This window comes from Rattus norvegicus, chromosome 15, assembly GCF_021556685.1.
Source record: "Rattus norvegicus strain SHRSP/BbbUtx chromosome 15, alternate assembly SHRSP_T2T, whole genome shotgun sequence".
In the NCBI taxonomy this organism is placed as follows: Eukaryota; Metazoa; Chordata; class Mammalia; order Rodentia; family Muridae; genus Rattus; species Rattus norvegicus.
Window position 1 is genome coordinate 55,973,403 of NC_141548.1, and position 13,247 is coordinate 55,986,649.

Consider the following 13,247-nt stretch of genomic DNA (forward strand, 5'->3'; position numbering starts at 1 on the left):
CACGGTGGGAAGATTTAATTGTCAGAGAGAGGAGGCACGGCGGGAAGATTTAACTGGTAAATGGTCTCAGTTCAGAAGGATGAAAAAGGCTTCAGTGGAACAGAACAGTGTTAACAATATATAGGTAACACAAACTACAGTGAGCATCTGAAATGTGGCTGAAGCGATCGTTGTGGTGGTGGATGGGTGCATTTGCACTTCAGCATTTGGGAGGGCAAGGAAGGCAGATGGACCATGTGTTCAAGGACAGCCTGTGCTACCTACCAAGACCTTGCCTCAAAAAATTTTACAGACAAAAGATTTCCTAATTTATATGTATTTTACCACAATTAAAACATAAAATTAATAACAATAGCAATAACAACAACAACAACAATAATAATACAACCAAGCTGGCTTAGGATTACGACTTCCATTAGATAGAAGCAGTATAAAGTCTACCTGAATGCCTCATTTAATTCAGCTTACTGGTATTTAACAACAGGAAATGCCCTGCACTGAATCCAGTAGTTTCACGTGAACAAAGTCAGCGGACACTCAAATGTTCTCACTGAGCCTCCCACACCGAAGCGCTCCAGAGATGCTGCCCTGAGCATAAATCCTCGGAAAGCGGTGTCCACTGTGGGCCTTCCATGTGTTTCCTTGGACTTTCTCCTCAGCCAAGGCAAATGTCCAGGCTGAGCCTACACTGACAGAGGGCCACCCTGAGCGGGTACATTTCCCTAGCAGGGACAGAACATCAGACTGGGGGGTACAGGGCATATCTCCATTGGTTCTGGTGTCTCTTTAGGATGAAACTTTCCCCAGAAGAGTGCTCAAAAACAAAAAAAAAAAAAACCACTCAGACCTCAACTGTCTAGACTGTACTTTCAGTGCACAACAAGTAAACATGTAAAGGAACCGTGTGTCATTCTGCAAGTGACAGTGAAGCTCATGAAATCAGACTTCCAGGTGACACTTCCAAAGCTACGTGCCCCAGTTCTTCTAGGCTTTCACTAGCAAAGGCAAGGGGGTGGTCTTCTGATTTTAGCTCCAGAATGAAAAGTCAACAAAACAAGCAGTTGTTCCTCAGAACATAGAACAGGCTAACATTAGCCTGCTACCCTTGTTTTGCAAATTAGGCAGCCTGCTCAGGCAGATTCACCTGCTGTGTACAAAGCAGTGCTTGGGGTACTTGTGAGTAACACACACGCTCACATACACATACATGCACGCACACACACACGCATAAACACATACATACATACATACACATGTACACATACACATACATGCATACACGCATGTATAAACACAGGCAGATATACACATATACACAGACACACAGACACCTCACATATACATACATACACACTCATACAACTCACACACATTCACATACACACACATGCATAAACACACACATACATATACACAGCTCACATATACACACATAAACGCACATGCATAAACACACATACTCACATAAAACTTATATATATATACACACATACATACAACATACATACATACTCACATATAAACACACTCAGATACAAGTCACATACACATGCATAAGCGCGCTCAGGCGCGCGCGCGCACACACACACACACACGCGTGTGCGAGCGCAGTGATGAACAATCAGAAGCAGAACCCAGGACAGGCAGGATAAGGAACAGTCTGCCTCTGGCTCCAACTGTCATGGTGGACCTAAGCAAGCGTTGCTGTTGGTCCACTTAGTGTAATTTTCATATTTTTGTGCCTTCAAAAAATTATCCCATGGTTCTAAGTGGGACCTGAAATATAACGCTGAGATGCTGATTAATCTCCCTAGATAACTTCCCAAGACAACTGCAAAGTACCCCATAAAGAGACAGCAGGTAGGCATGTAGTTTTACAGGTGTGCCTCATTGTGTTAGTGAACTCAGTGTTAATGAACCAACAGCACGCCGCCATACATAGGTTAGACTGCAAGTGCTGCTGTAGCCATCTGAGGCCCACAAGCACACAATGAGGAAATTCTGTCACAGCAGATTTCTCGGACCCTATCTCTGTCTTTGAAGCTTGGGTGACCTGACCTGAGTCAGGGGTCTCTAAAAAGAACACACATGAAACAAGGCTTTGTCTTGACTGACAAAAAGGTGAGCAAAGGAATCGAACTTAGTATTTTCTCGGAGTAGACTAGCTCTGTATTGAATAACGCAACACACATAGTGGTCTCAAACATTACAACTGCTATGAGTGATTTAAGAAAACAGGCCACAGTAACAGACGCACGAGAGGCCAACCGAGTAGATAAGGCAGGATTATACAAAACACAGAGCTTTTGATGGCCAATGTGCTGGGCAGCCTGGCACACTCACAGGTCACAAGACAGGAGTCAAGCCGGACACATGGTTGCTCCTTGAGTATCTGCCCTCAGGATGCACCCTCCGCATGAGCCATTTCCCAGGGTGCTTGGCATCCCCGAACTCTCTGAATCCAGGGGACACTGTGCTTTACTAATTTGAGATTTCCTTTGGAAGTTGAACTGGAGCTTGTCTCTTCCAAAGACATTGTTTTCAAGTGTTCTATGTTTAGTCTCAACTTAAGAGAGATTCTTGATGAAATGAAGACAAAATCATTTTTCCATGTTCCAATGACTGACCTGTCCCACAAAGCTGACAGACAGGCGTCAAGTGTGGGAGAACCTTGTGGGAATGACCTGAGAGTAACGGAAGCACATTTGTGCCCTGAGAGAAGAGCTGGTGGCAGAATGTAGACTGTGTGCACGTATGCTATGTCCACATATGTTATGTGCACACACGTATGTTCAGGGACTGTGTTGGCTGAGGAGCTGGAGTGGGCAGTTGCAACCGTCTCAGACATGATGAATTCAGCCAAAGCAATGTCGGTGGAGATACAAGATGAAGCACTGAAGCTGAAAAGCTACCGTACCATAAAGACTACGTGTTTTACGTATTTCCTTCTGTGTATTTCTGTAATCGTTTGAGACCGTCACATTGTACAAACTAAGTCAGGTTCATCACGGAACTGTCAAGTTCATTATTTCAGTCTCCAGGGCAAGAAGGCTAGGGCACACTACAGCCTCAAGCAGTACAAAAGAAGGTCAGCTTGTTTCCTGCCCAATGACAAGAGGGTGTGTGTGTGTGTGTGTGTGTGTGTGTGTGTGTGTGTGTGTGTGTGTGTGAGATTCCTGGGAATGCTGGTTAGCGTGGGTGAAGGCATCAAGGAATCATCAGAAAACATGGATGAGGGGCTGCCGCAATGGCTCAGTAGGTCAAGGTGCCTGCTGCCAAGCCTGACGATCCAAGTTCAATCCCTGGGATCCACATGGTGGGAGGAGAGAGCCATCTTGTCGGTCCAGCACACTGAAACTTTTCGAGTCATATACACTTTTGAGCTACTAGTTTTAGAGCATTTTGGGATTCAGATTTTTAGATCAGGGATTCTTGTTCTGTAATATCTATATGAACATTCCAAAATCAGAAAAGTCCAGCAATCTAGGATGTCTTCTGATTTAAGGATGGTGGATTAAAAATGCACAGCCTTTGCCCTCGAGCTAAGCATTCACAGAAACCATCTAGGCATTCACATAAAACATGCAAACGTAAAACATGGGGAGAATGAAACCATTTTGGAGCTTCCGCAAGTGGCCATTGTCATTCTGGTAAATCAACTGTGAGGCTCAGTGACTCAAGAAGAAGCTAAACGATTCCTAATCAGAAAACAAAAATCATTTATGAACAGACAGTCTAGAACAGACATGGCTGGGGCCAGTTCTCAATGTTGGGGGTGGGGGGCGAGGGTCAAGCTTTGAGAGGACATGCTGAAGGCTTTAAGAGCAAACAGTAGGCTGGACTGACATGTCCGGATGAAATCTTTGGATCTGAATGCTGAGGTCCCAAGCAGGGGAAAATGAGTTGAGTTGCAAAACCTTGCCTTAATATAGTTCATAAGTTCGCAGTGTAGAACATCTGCACGGCCAGCAAACTGCTCTCTTTCTTGTCCTGAGCTGCCACTGTCACCCAAAAGGGAAGGTGTCGGCTGAAAGTCTCCTGTCAGGAAAATGCAGAGAAAGCAAGAAAGTGTGACTTCAGGGTCAGAGGCATGAAGCACACACAGCTCCCCAAACACACAACCAGCCCCTCCCTCACCTGCTGCAGAGGTCTGTGAGCAGCCCACGTAAGGGGGGAATTAAACATGGGGGAAGAGGGAGAAACAGAAAACAAACAGAAGACTCCAAACTGAGAGTTAAAAGTCAAGGCTTCTTCGTAGCTTTTGCTCCCCCACGAAAGAAACAAAATGCCCTCTCATGCTTTTAAAGGGTTGAGAAAATTATAAAAACCACTTTTGTGTTTTTAGAAATGTGTGGCTAACTATTACACATGCTAAGGTCAATTCTAATGACCACTGTCACCTGGAAATCATTGTGCCATTTAGATAGGTACCTGCGTATACACTGTAGGGGTTAAATTACTTCTGTCCATAAGCAACCAATAGAAACCATAAGAAAGAGAAGACCAGCCAAGAGCCTCATATCCTCTGGACAGTAGAAATTACGCAAGAACGGCCTTGCAGAAGCCAGAGCATGCTGGGGCAGGACTCAGCTGTTCCAGCAGGCAGAAGGCAGAAAAGGGGACAGCACAGAGGACTCTCCTGACCGAAGGATAAATAGGAGAAAGCAGAGTGTCCTTTAAATAGTGACTGCATGCTGGGGATTTAGCTCAGTGGTAGAGCGCTTGCCTAGGAAGCGCAAGGCCCTGGGTTCGGTCCCCAGCTCCGAAAAAAAAGAACCAAAAAAAAAAAAAGAATCCAACTAAATAGTGACTGCAAGATGTCGAGAGGTACAGCTTTGTTACAAGTCTCTGTGATGGAACGCGTGAGACAAGGGCAGATAACAACACTTAAAAAGTTTTACAAGAGGGAAATTTATCTTAAACATGACCCTGCCCACAACAATCCATATTGTTAAAAAAGATTATATGAATTTGGCATCCGCTACATTTGTTGTTGTTGTTGCTGTTGCTGTTGTAAGAATTTAGTTATATTTTGGGGTTTGGTTTCCATCACAGTCTCTATGTTTAACGCTTCCCTCAAGCTCTAAAATTTAAAAATCTAAATTTAAGAGTCAAGTGTGCTGATACTCTCCGACAACCCCAGTACTTGGAAGGCTGAGGCAGGAGGATAGAAAGTTCTAAGCCAATCTGAGCTACATAGGAAGACCTTGTTTTAAACAAACAAAATAAAATACAAGTATCCTAAAGAGATACTGGTGAAAGAGAACACGGAAGTGTGTGAGCAGCCTTAAATTAGCTCTCTAATCATTACACAGAACACGCTGGACCTGGAGACACAGCTAAATGCTGCTCCTGCAGAGGACCTGGCTTCCATAACCAGCACTCACATGGTGGCTCACAACCATCTGAAACTCCAGTCTCAGGGGACCCAGTGCCCTCTTCTGACCTCTGCAGGTACCAGGCCCACTCACAGTGTGCTTACATACGTGCAGGCCAAACGTGTACACACACAAAATCAAACCAATAAACCTAAAAAAAGGATTTTTAAAGGGAACATAGTCACCTGGGAAATGATCTATCATTCATACAGTTCTACATTACTCTCACAGCATTCTCCACTGTGTCACGAATCATGAATGATGAAGTTCAGTGTTTTCTTTCAAAGTCACTGAACAAACAAGATCCATCAGAAACCTACCACAACTTCTGCATGGTGGTACGGCTGCTTTCGAGATTCAGAAGGCATTCAAGCTACAGTTCACTCCATGATTATCAAAGAGTCGAAGAATGAATGCTAGCAAGCCCGAAGGCCAGCTGACCTTACGGGGGATGGGAGAGGCCAGATTCCCAAGCCCATGCCTCAGGTGTGTTAGATATGTCTGTGGGATGAAGTCCATCTTATAAATGATGGGCACTTCTAGGCCCGCCTACAACCCCAATCCCCAAGAACCTTCATGCTCCACCCCTCCTGCTTAACCCTTATGGAGGTGAGGCTCGGGGAGTCCATCTAAATCAGGATTACTGGAACATCAGTCTCCCAGATGTCTGCCCTCTACCAACTTCTCACTGAGATCTGGAGATTTTTAGGGCATCTGCTAGAGCTGTCCTACGTCTTATCCATCAAATCGACATTTTCTTTTCACAAATGAATTTGAAGAATCTCCTACAGTCTTCAGGATGAGGACGCTACTACGAACTGTAAGGAGCAGAGCCGGCTTGTGAAAGCACAGATGAGTTATTTCAAATGTCTGATGCCTCGGTTTCCCTAATCTGCACTACAGTCAGGAGAGCCATCTAGACTCGAAATGAAGTCACTCCCTGTGGGCATGACAGCTGGCTCACAGGATGTGTGACATAAAAAGTAACTGCACATCTGTACGTGGTGCCATTAGCCCCACGTCTAACGAAACCTGCAAAGCAAGCACTGCCTGCACGCGTCGCTCTCAGACCTTCAGCGGGGGCGAGTCGATGGCACGCATCCTCCTTGGTGGTCTGGTCTTCCTCTGCGATGTTCGACATGGGCACGTTGAGGCTAACCGTGTCCTCATCAGAGGGCTAAAAAGATACAGGGAATCATATGTCACTTAAGGGAGAGGGCGCGTAATGCACATAAAGTGGCATCCCAACCTTACAAACAGCGTACGGCAGAAAAGACAGCAGAGATAAATCCTCCCTATACAAATTCAGAAACATTGACCAATGGCGGGGTCAGGACGGGACAGTGGCTGTTCGAGGGGGATGGTGGGGATGCACCTGAGCCTTTAGGGCGGCTGCTGAGGCTGCTTTGTGACTGGGAGCTGGCTGTGATTTACGGTACTGACATTGTACACACACCTCCACACAGATACAGAGGCTGACGTCTCTGGTAGCTTCTCCCTTCTGAGCTTCTAGCCAGTCAAGGCACTAAAGGGCCGCACAATGCCCAACACAGGGGAATACTTAGAGACGTCCTATAGCCCTAAATTATAATCTTACTAGGAGAGGTGCGCTGCAGTCTGACAAAGGGCTGATTTACCAAAACTACAGGGAGGCTTCGTGTGGCTAGTCATGCAAAGGAGGCAGTCAACCGAGTGTGTATTTAGTAAGATACTAAGGGTCAGTGTCTAGCCTTGATTTGCATTGAGGAACAGCACCAGGCAGGTGACAATGTTACTAAGTATTAGGTATAAAGAAAGGGTGTTCTGTATTACTTATAAAACCAAGGTTCTAGGAAGTAATGGGAGTTAATTCTCTCTGATGTCTCCTTCATCATGTTAGCCAATGAAATATATTCAGAAATCTATAATTCTGTCACAAGTTAAGATACTGATCCTCATTTTCCCTTCTCTCCATTTTAGTGTTGCTATTTAGGGACAAGTGACAAGCATCCTAAGCCACAGGAAGCAGGACCTCTTGCAGAGAGCTCTCAGGTGTGTGGTCAGTTCCTGAAGCGATTTTCACTTTTGGACACATGCATAGGCCACTTAGAAACGCCAGAAAGCAAGCATGAATTTCATTCACCAGACAAATATTCACAGAGCCCCAGAAGTTCTTGCTTAACTATCTTGAGAAAACTGTGTGCTTGCTATTTTCTTGACCAATGTCAAATCAATCAGATGATGGCATACATCAGAGAAAGGAGACAGGCGTGACTACTGACCCCCACAGTTAGGTGCAAATGGGGAGTGTCTCGACCAAAAAATTTACAGGTAACACACCATGTGGTATAATTCAAACCCTTATCACTTTAAAAGAAAAAAAAAAGTATCACAGAGACGTGCTCAGACAATGAGGCTAGCATGTGAGGTAAGAAAAACAAAGGAAAGACATGTTTTATTCGAGTGAATTGTAATCTTTTTTTACAGTTCCCTTTTCCCTCCACCCACCTCCTACCCTCACAGCTAGCAGAAGTCCAAAGATATGCATCTAATTAAGGGAAGAGAATAAATCCTTGGGCTCTCCTCAGAATGCTATCAGCATCCTACTTGTATGTAAGAGAGGGATAAAGAAGTTCCTTCTGCGATGTTCTATTAATGGACTTACTCTTCCAAGAGAGAGAAAGGAGAACTTGTTTTAATTTAATGGAAAATAAGCCCAGGGTGGGTAGTTTTCGCGACAGTCATCCGTTTGAGGGGACTTATGAGTTTTCATGAAGTCCAGGGGGCTAAAGAGAATAGAACACGAGAAAGCAATGTGTTCAGCACTCCAACCCCAGCGGCAATCACAGCCAGCTGCCAGCGTGGTTTCATGTGGGTCGCTGTCTCGCACGGATACTGGATGCCTCTGCTTCCCACTGACTCTTCAGGGAGACGTTAAAAAGAGTTCTTCAACAACAACAACGACGACGAGGAACTTCGTTTTTTATATGTCTGTGTGTGCACGTGTTACTGTGTGTGTAGCATGTGGAAGCCAGAGGCCAATGCTGGGCGCCTTCCTCGCTGCCTCTCCACATTGTTGTTGAGACAGGTCCCCTCACTGAACCTGGATCCCACGGACTTAGCTGAGCCAGCAGGCCTGCCTCTTGTCCCTCTCTGCCTCACGGTGTGATTACAGGTTCACACTTCTGGGCCTGGGTTGTACAGGGGCTCTGGGCTGAGCTCAGGGTCTCGTGCTTGTGTAGCAAGCATTTTACAAGACTAACCCATCTTCCCAGCCACAGACTTCAGGTTATATTTGTCTTTAAATTTTGTGGAAAACAGACCTTTCTGTTTACTAAAGCTCAAGACCAGGGGAACTGGAATTTTTTTCCTGAAGTCACACCTGATTAAAATGTGATTTTTTTTTTAATTTCCATTTTTTAGTGAAGTAATTGGCCTAGTCATCGCAACCTCAAGGATCCCCTATGGGTTCTAACAGACCATACATGAGGCAAAAAAAAGATATGAATGGTGTGCTTGCTCTATAACTAGTGAAAATTCTATCATGCCAGACTGATTTAATTGAGCTTACACATAAATTTAATTTTCTGAACACAAGGCAGCTCAAGGATAAGAAATACAAATACTGTTTCTCAAACTATAGGTCAGGGACAGCGAGATGGCTCAGCAGGAAAATGTGCTTGGTGCCAAGCCCAATGACCTGCCAAGAGTTCGATCTCTGGAACCCACGTGGTGGAAGGAGAGAACTGACTCCTGCCCGCTGCCTTTGGACCACCACACGTGTGTTGTGACACATCCACACCCTCTGGACATACGGATTCGCTTAAATATTTTAAAAATGCAACAACTAGTTACAGACATTTCAGTGAATAAGCGACTCACATGTAACATGCATTGATTCTTTGACACGTAGGGACCTATATAACCGCGCATCCCTAAAGTACCGTTACAAAAAGGTACATTCATCCAAGTGCCTCATGCTGACACACGGTCCTGTCGTAGTATTCATTTAGTACAGAAGACTGTTCTAGGTAGTGTGGGAATGGGACAGGAGGAAGCCAGGGTCTCTGAGGCGCCTGAGAGGCAGCCGCTAACATTAACCCTTATGGGCCCCAAGCTGCTATCACAGGTGCTCGAGCTGTCAGATCATTCGAATGTGCCGGTGGCTCTTTCTAGAGGATGACTTTGGCAGACAGACAGATAGACGCAGAAGGCAGGGCAGTGCTATGCCCCCAGATTTACCTCAGTGGCAGATAACCGCTTATCTCCATTATCACTTCCAACCCCCGAGTCAGAGTCCTTCTTACTGCGGCCGACGTCATCAATATTCAGTTTGATCGGAAAAGGATCCAAAATTGCAAAATTGACACCAAGGGACACCAGTTAATAATGGGATTATGACTTCATTATAAAAAAACATGTCATCAACAGCTGAAGTCATTGATACACGGCAACAAGTCAGTCTCGTTCTAAGAACTATTAAGATCACACAGCTATAAAGAAAACTTACAGCTGCTGAGGACATCATCCATTCTCTGAACCCAGGGTTTCCTTCCTCTGGGGGACAACTTATTTCTTTAAAACAGTTACTAATTTTATCTTATTGGTACATATATAAAAGCAGTAAGATGTATCATCACTTTATGTCATAGGTATTGAAACATTATTTTCAAGCATTTTGAAAACCTCTCTGGTATTTGATTATACCTTGTAATATAAATATAAAATAATTAATACATATTTAAAGTGTTCTTTTGAAAATGGCATTAGGGTAGTTGAAAATTTCAAGTCAGTCTGTTTAGCAAATCACATGGGGAAAGATCTCTGCCTTGTAAAATTCTCAAGAAAAATGCATTTCTTTAAGTGGGTCACTGTGGCTACTCTGTTCTCTGGATGCACGAGGCTTGTCTTACACCACAAATGGCTCAACGATGCTTGAAAGAATTCTAACACTTACACATGAAACTGGAAATGGGATAAAAACCTTCCACACTACATTTTAAAAACCGAAGCCTGCAGATCTTAGCCGTGTTAAGATAAAACTTACAGCTGACGGGTACACAGAAAATTGGTAGCTCTTAACACTTCAGCTTGATACAGTCATTCAATCAAGAACAGCAGGCTTGAGATAGGATCTTGCTACATGTACTGCTCAGGCTGGCCTCAAATCCATGACCCTCTCGACCCTGTCTGCTAAGTACCAGGATCACAGGAGCTGGTACACCTAGCTTAAAAGGAACGACTGTTGGGCTGGAGAGATGGCTCAGTGGTTAAGAGCACCTGACTGCTCTTCCAGAGGTCATGAGTTCAATTCCTAGCAACCACATGGTGGCTCACAACCATCTGTAAAAGAGATCCGATGCCCTCTTCTAGTGTATCTGAAGACAGCTACAGTGTACTTATATATAATAAATAAATAAATCTTTAAAAAAAAAAAAAGGAACGACTGTTAAAATGTAAGTTTTTACAACAGAGTTTGGTATAGCGGTGCTAACTGCGTAGGCATGAAAATCCGCTACAGACCCTATTCAGAAGATCCACACAACGTACTCAGGAAGCACTGATTACTGATAAGGAGAGGTCCCTTGGAGGGATTAGAGATTCTCCATAGCATCAGTTTTTTGTATGCTGTTACTTTCTCCATCTCCAAGTCATAAATGTGAATCACGTGAGCAAAGCATACGGATCCTGACGCCAGGTTACCTGGGCGGCTGCGGTGAGGGTCACTCTAAGCGGGCTCTTTCGGGAAGGAAGGCGTTAACTCACCTGTCTTCCACGTGCTGGTGTGAATGGGGCCTCTCTATGGAGTGCAGGTAGAGGGAGTCGGCTGTCTTTATCTGGCATGCCTGTATGCTCAGGTACTTAAATATGTGCACTTTTCCTTTCGTGCAAATCTGCGGAGAAATCAGGGAGGAGGATTTACTTCTCAGTGACAAAGCAAGATGTAAGTTCCAGGTCCCTGACCATGCAGTTTAACCTTTAGAATGTCATGACCTGAGTGTAACTTGTCTCAACGATGTCAACAGTCCTATTTTAAGATGTTTAAGTTCAGTTTTCCCAGCTAATGTTCAAATAAGGAACATACAACGCCCTGTGTAGGCCACACAGTCTATGATAAGCTTCAAGAGTGTCACTGAGTGAACGTTATCAAACCTGTAACTCTGCCCTTGATGGTGCAAACAGGACAACAGAGCTGTGAGGACAGATGAGATCCCAAGCCGGGCAACGTATCAGTCAGATCGACTGGAAGCTTCACTGTGTGTTCGGTGGGAGGCGGGGAGGGGGAGAGATTGCTGACTGCATCCCATCATGCCTAGTGCAGCTTCCGGTGTACGGAGAATCCTAGCCGGGGCTCTGCAGAGAGTCACATGGACCACGACTGTGCAGCCCGGGCCTTGGCTCTGGGCAAGTCCTCACCTGAGCTGGCGGGGACTGCAGGGGGTTGTTCTCAAGGAGGAGCACTTGCAGTTGCTTCATCTCCCGAAAGCAGACGGGGATCACCAGCACTTTGTTGCAGGAAAAGTCAAACTTTACCAAGGGGAGATCTACTAGCTCTGGAAGAAGAGAGAAAAGGGGCAAATTTAAAAGACAAAGTCTCAGGAGGTAGCAGGATCAAGTGGCTACACGCTCAAAGGTTAACTCTCTGTGTAGCTAGAGGAACTCGGGCTAGCAGAGTCAAAAGTGAGCCGTGCCACTGTTAGAAACCCGTGGCACGCATAGAAAGAACTGCCCTGAATGAGGGGCCGTTTCCCTGGGCACTCGGTCATTACACACTGTACTGGAAACATGTGCCATCGAACTGCGCGGGCCGTGCCATGCAGAGCCATGCATGTTACTATGCCCGTTCTCCTGAAGCGCATGCTGATTAAAGATGATATGCTCTACGGAAAATCTATCTAAAACTGTCCACGAGCTGGCACGGGCCCAGAGAGAGTTTCAGTAACTATGCTCCTGATTTTGTCAGAGGTTGCCATTGCTACCCTCCGACCCCAGGTACTACTCAGTGTTATCTAACTTAGGGTTTTCCAGAAGGACCCATTATCATTCCTATGGGGCCGGGCTTCGTTCTACTGCCTTTGAAGCTGTCCACAGCTCGACTCCCGGGGAAGGATGTTGCACTCAGCCTGTGGTTCCCACCCAGAGGCACAGTAAACACTCAGTAATTTCAAGCATTCCAACCAACACGGGCAGCTGCTGGGCACAAAGTCAAATCCATAGAGCGCAGCCAGGCTGAGGCAAGCCAGAGCCTACAGTGACGCTGGCAGATCTCTGATCTGGCTAGGTGGTGACTACAGTGGGTTCACTTCAGAACAGTGCCAGCACTTTTGGTACGGCAGCTGTTAAAGGCCAAAATACAGTGGCTTCAAATACTTCTGGCCTAAAGTGGAAGGGAGCCAGAAACTAGATAGGGAGATGACCCGAGGAAGAGAATGGAGTCTTTGAGAAGCACCAGCAGTTAGTTCCCTCTCCTTGTCTACATGGCTGAGGCTTTCGATCAGCTCCGCAGCACTGTTTTAGCCCTGCCAATACCATTCCCTTGGGGTGAGCGCTCATCTTCTCAGAACTAGAGGCCTTGGGAATGATAGGGGCTTCCCATCTTTCATCTCTCGGTGCATTACCTAGTCCTACAGAACGGAGTCATTTTGAGACCAAAATTCTAGAAGGAAGAACAACACTCAACTCCCAGGTCTCAAAGTGAAGTCCCCATCAGGCTCTACAGGACAAACTCAGGAAGTGTATTTCAAAATGGATGCCAAGGAATCTCTATTTCCACCCTGCAGGAGCAACCCCCAGTGCGGGCAGCCATGAGTCTCACGCCTTACTCCTAAAGGTTGTTTGGATGAAGGGCTGTGGGCTCAGGGAGGCAGCTGTGCACGGTGGAGCTGGAAG

At 45.5% G+C, this 13,247-nt stretch overlaps 1 protein-coding gene across 14 annotated transcripts in view; it reads right to left on the minus strand.

Moving 5' to 3' along the window:
• The window catches only part of Lrch1 (leucine rich repeats and calponin homology domain containing 1), a 204,739-nt gene that overhangs the window by 73,626 nt on the left and 117,866 nt on the right, over nucleotides 1-13,247 (minus strand). For all 14 annotated transcript variants that reach the window (XM_087586448.1, XM_087586443.1, XM_087586442.1 and 11 more), the window contains 5 exon segments: nucleotides 11,775-11,911; nucleotides 11,124-11,251; nucleotides 9,600-9,663; nucleotides 6,450-6,555; nucleotides 3,923-4,038 (listed from right to left, as the gene is read on the minus strand). In XM_087586448.1, the coding sequence (XP_087442574.1) occupies nucleotides 3,923-4,038; nucleotides 6,450-6,555; nucleotides 9,600-9,663; nucleotides 11,124-11,251; nucleotides 11,775-11,834 (474 nt within the window). In that variant the 5' untranslated portion in view covers nucleotides 11,835-11,911.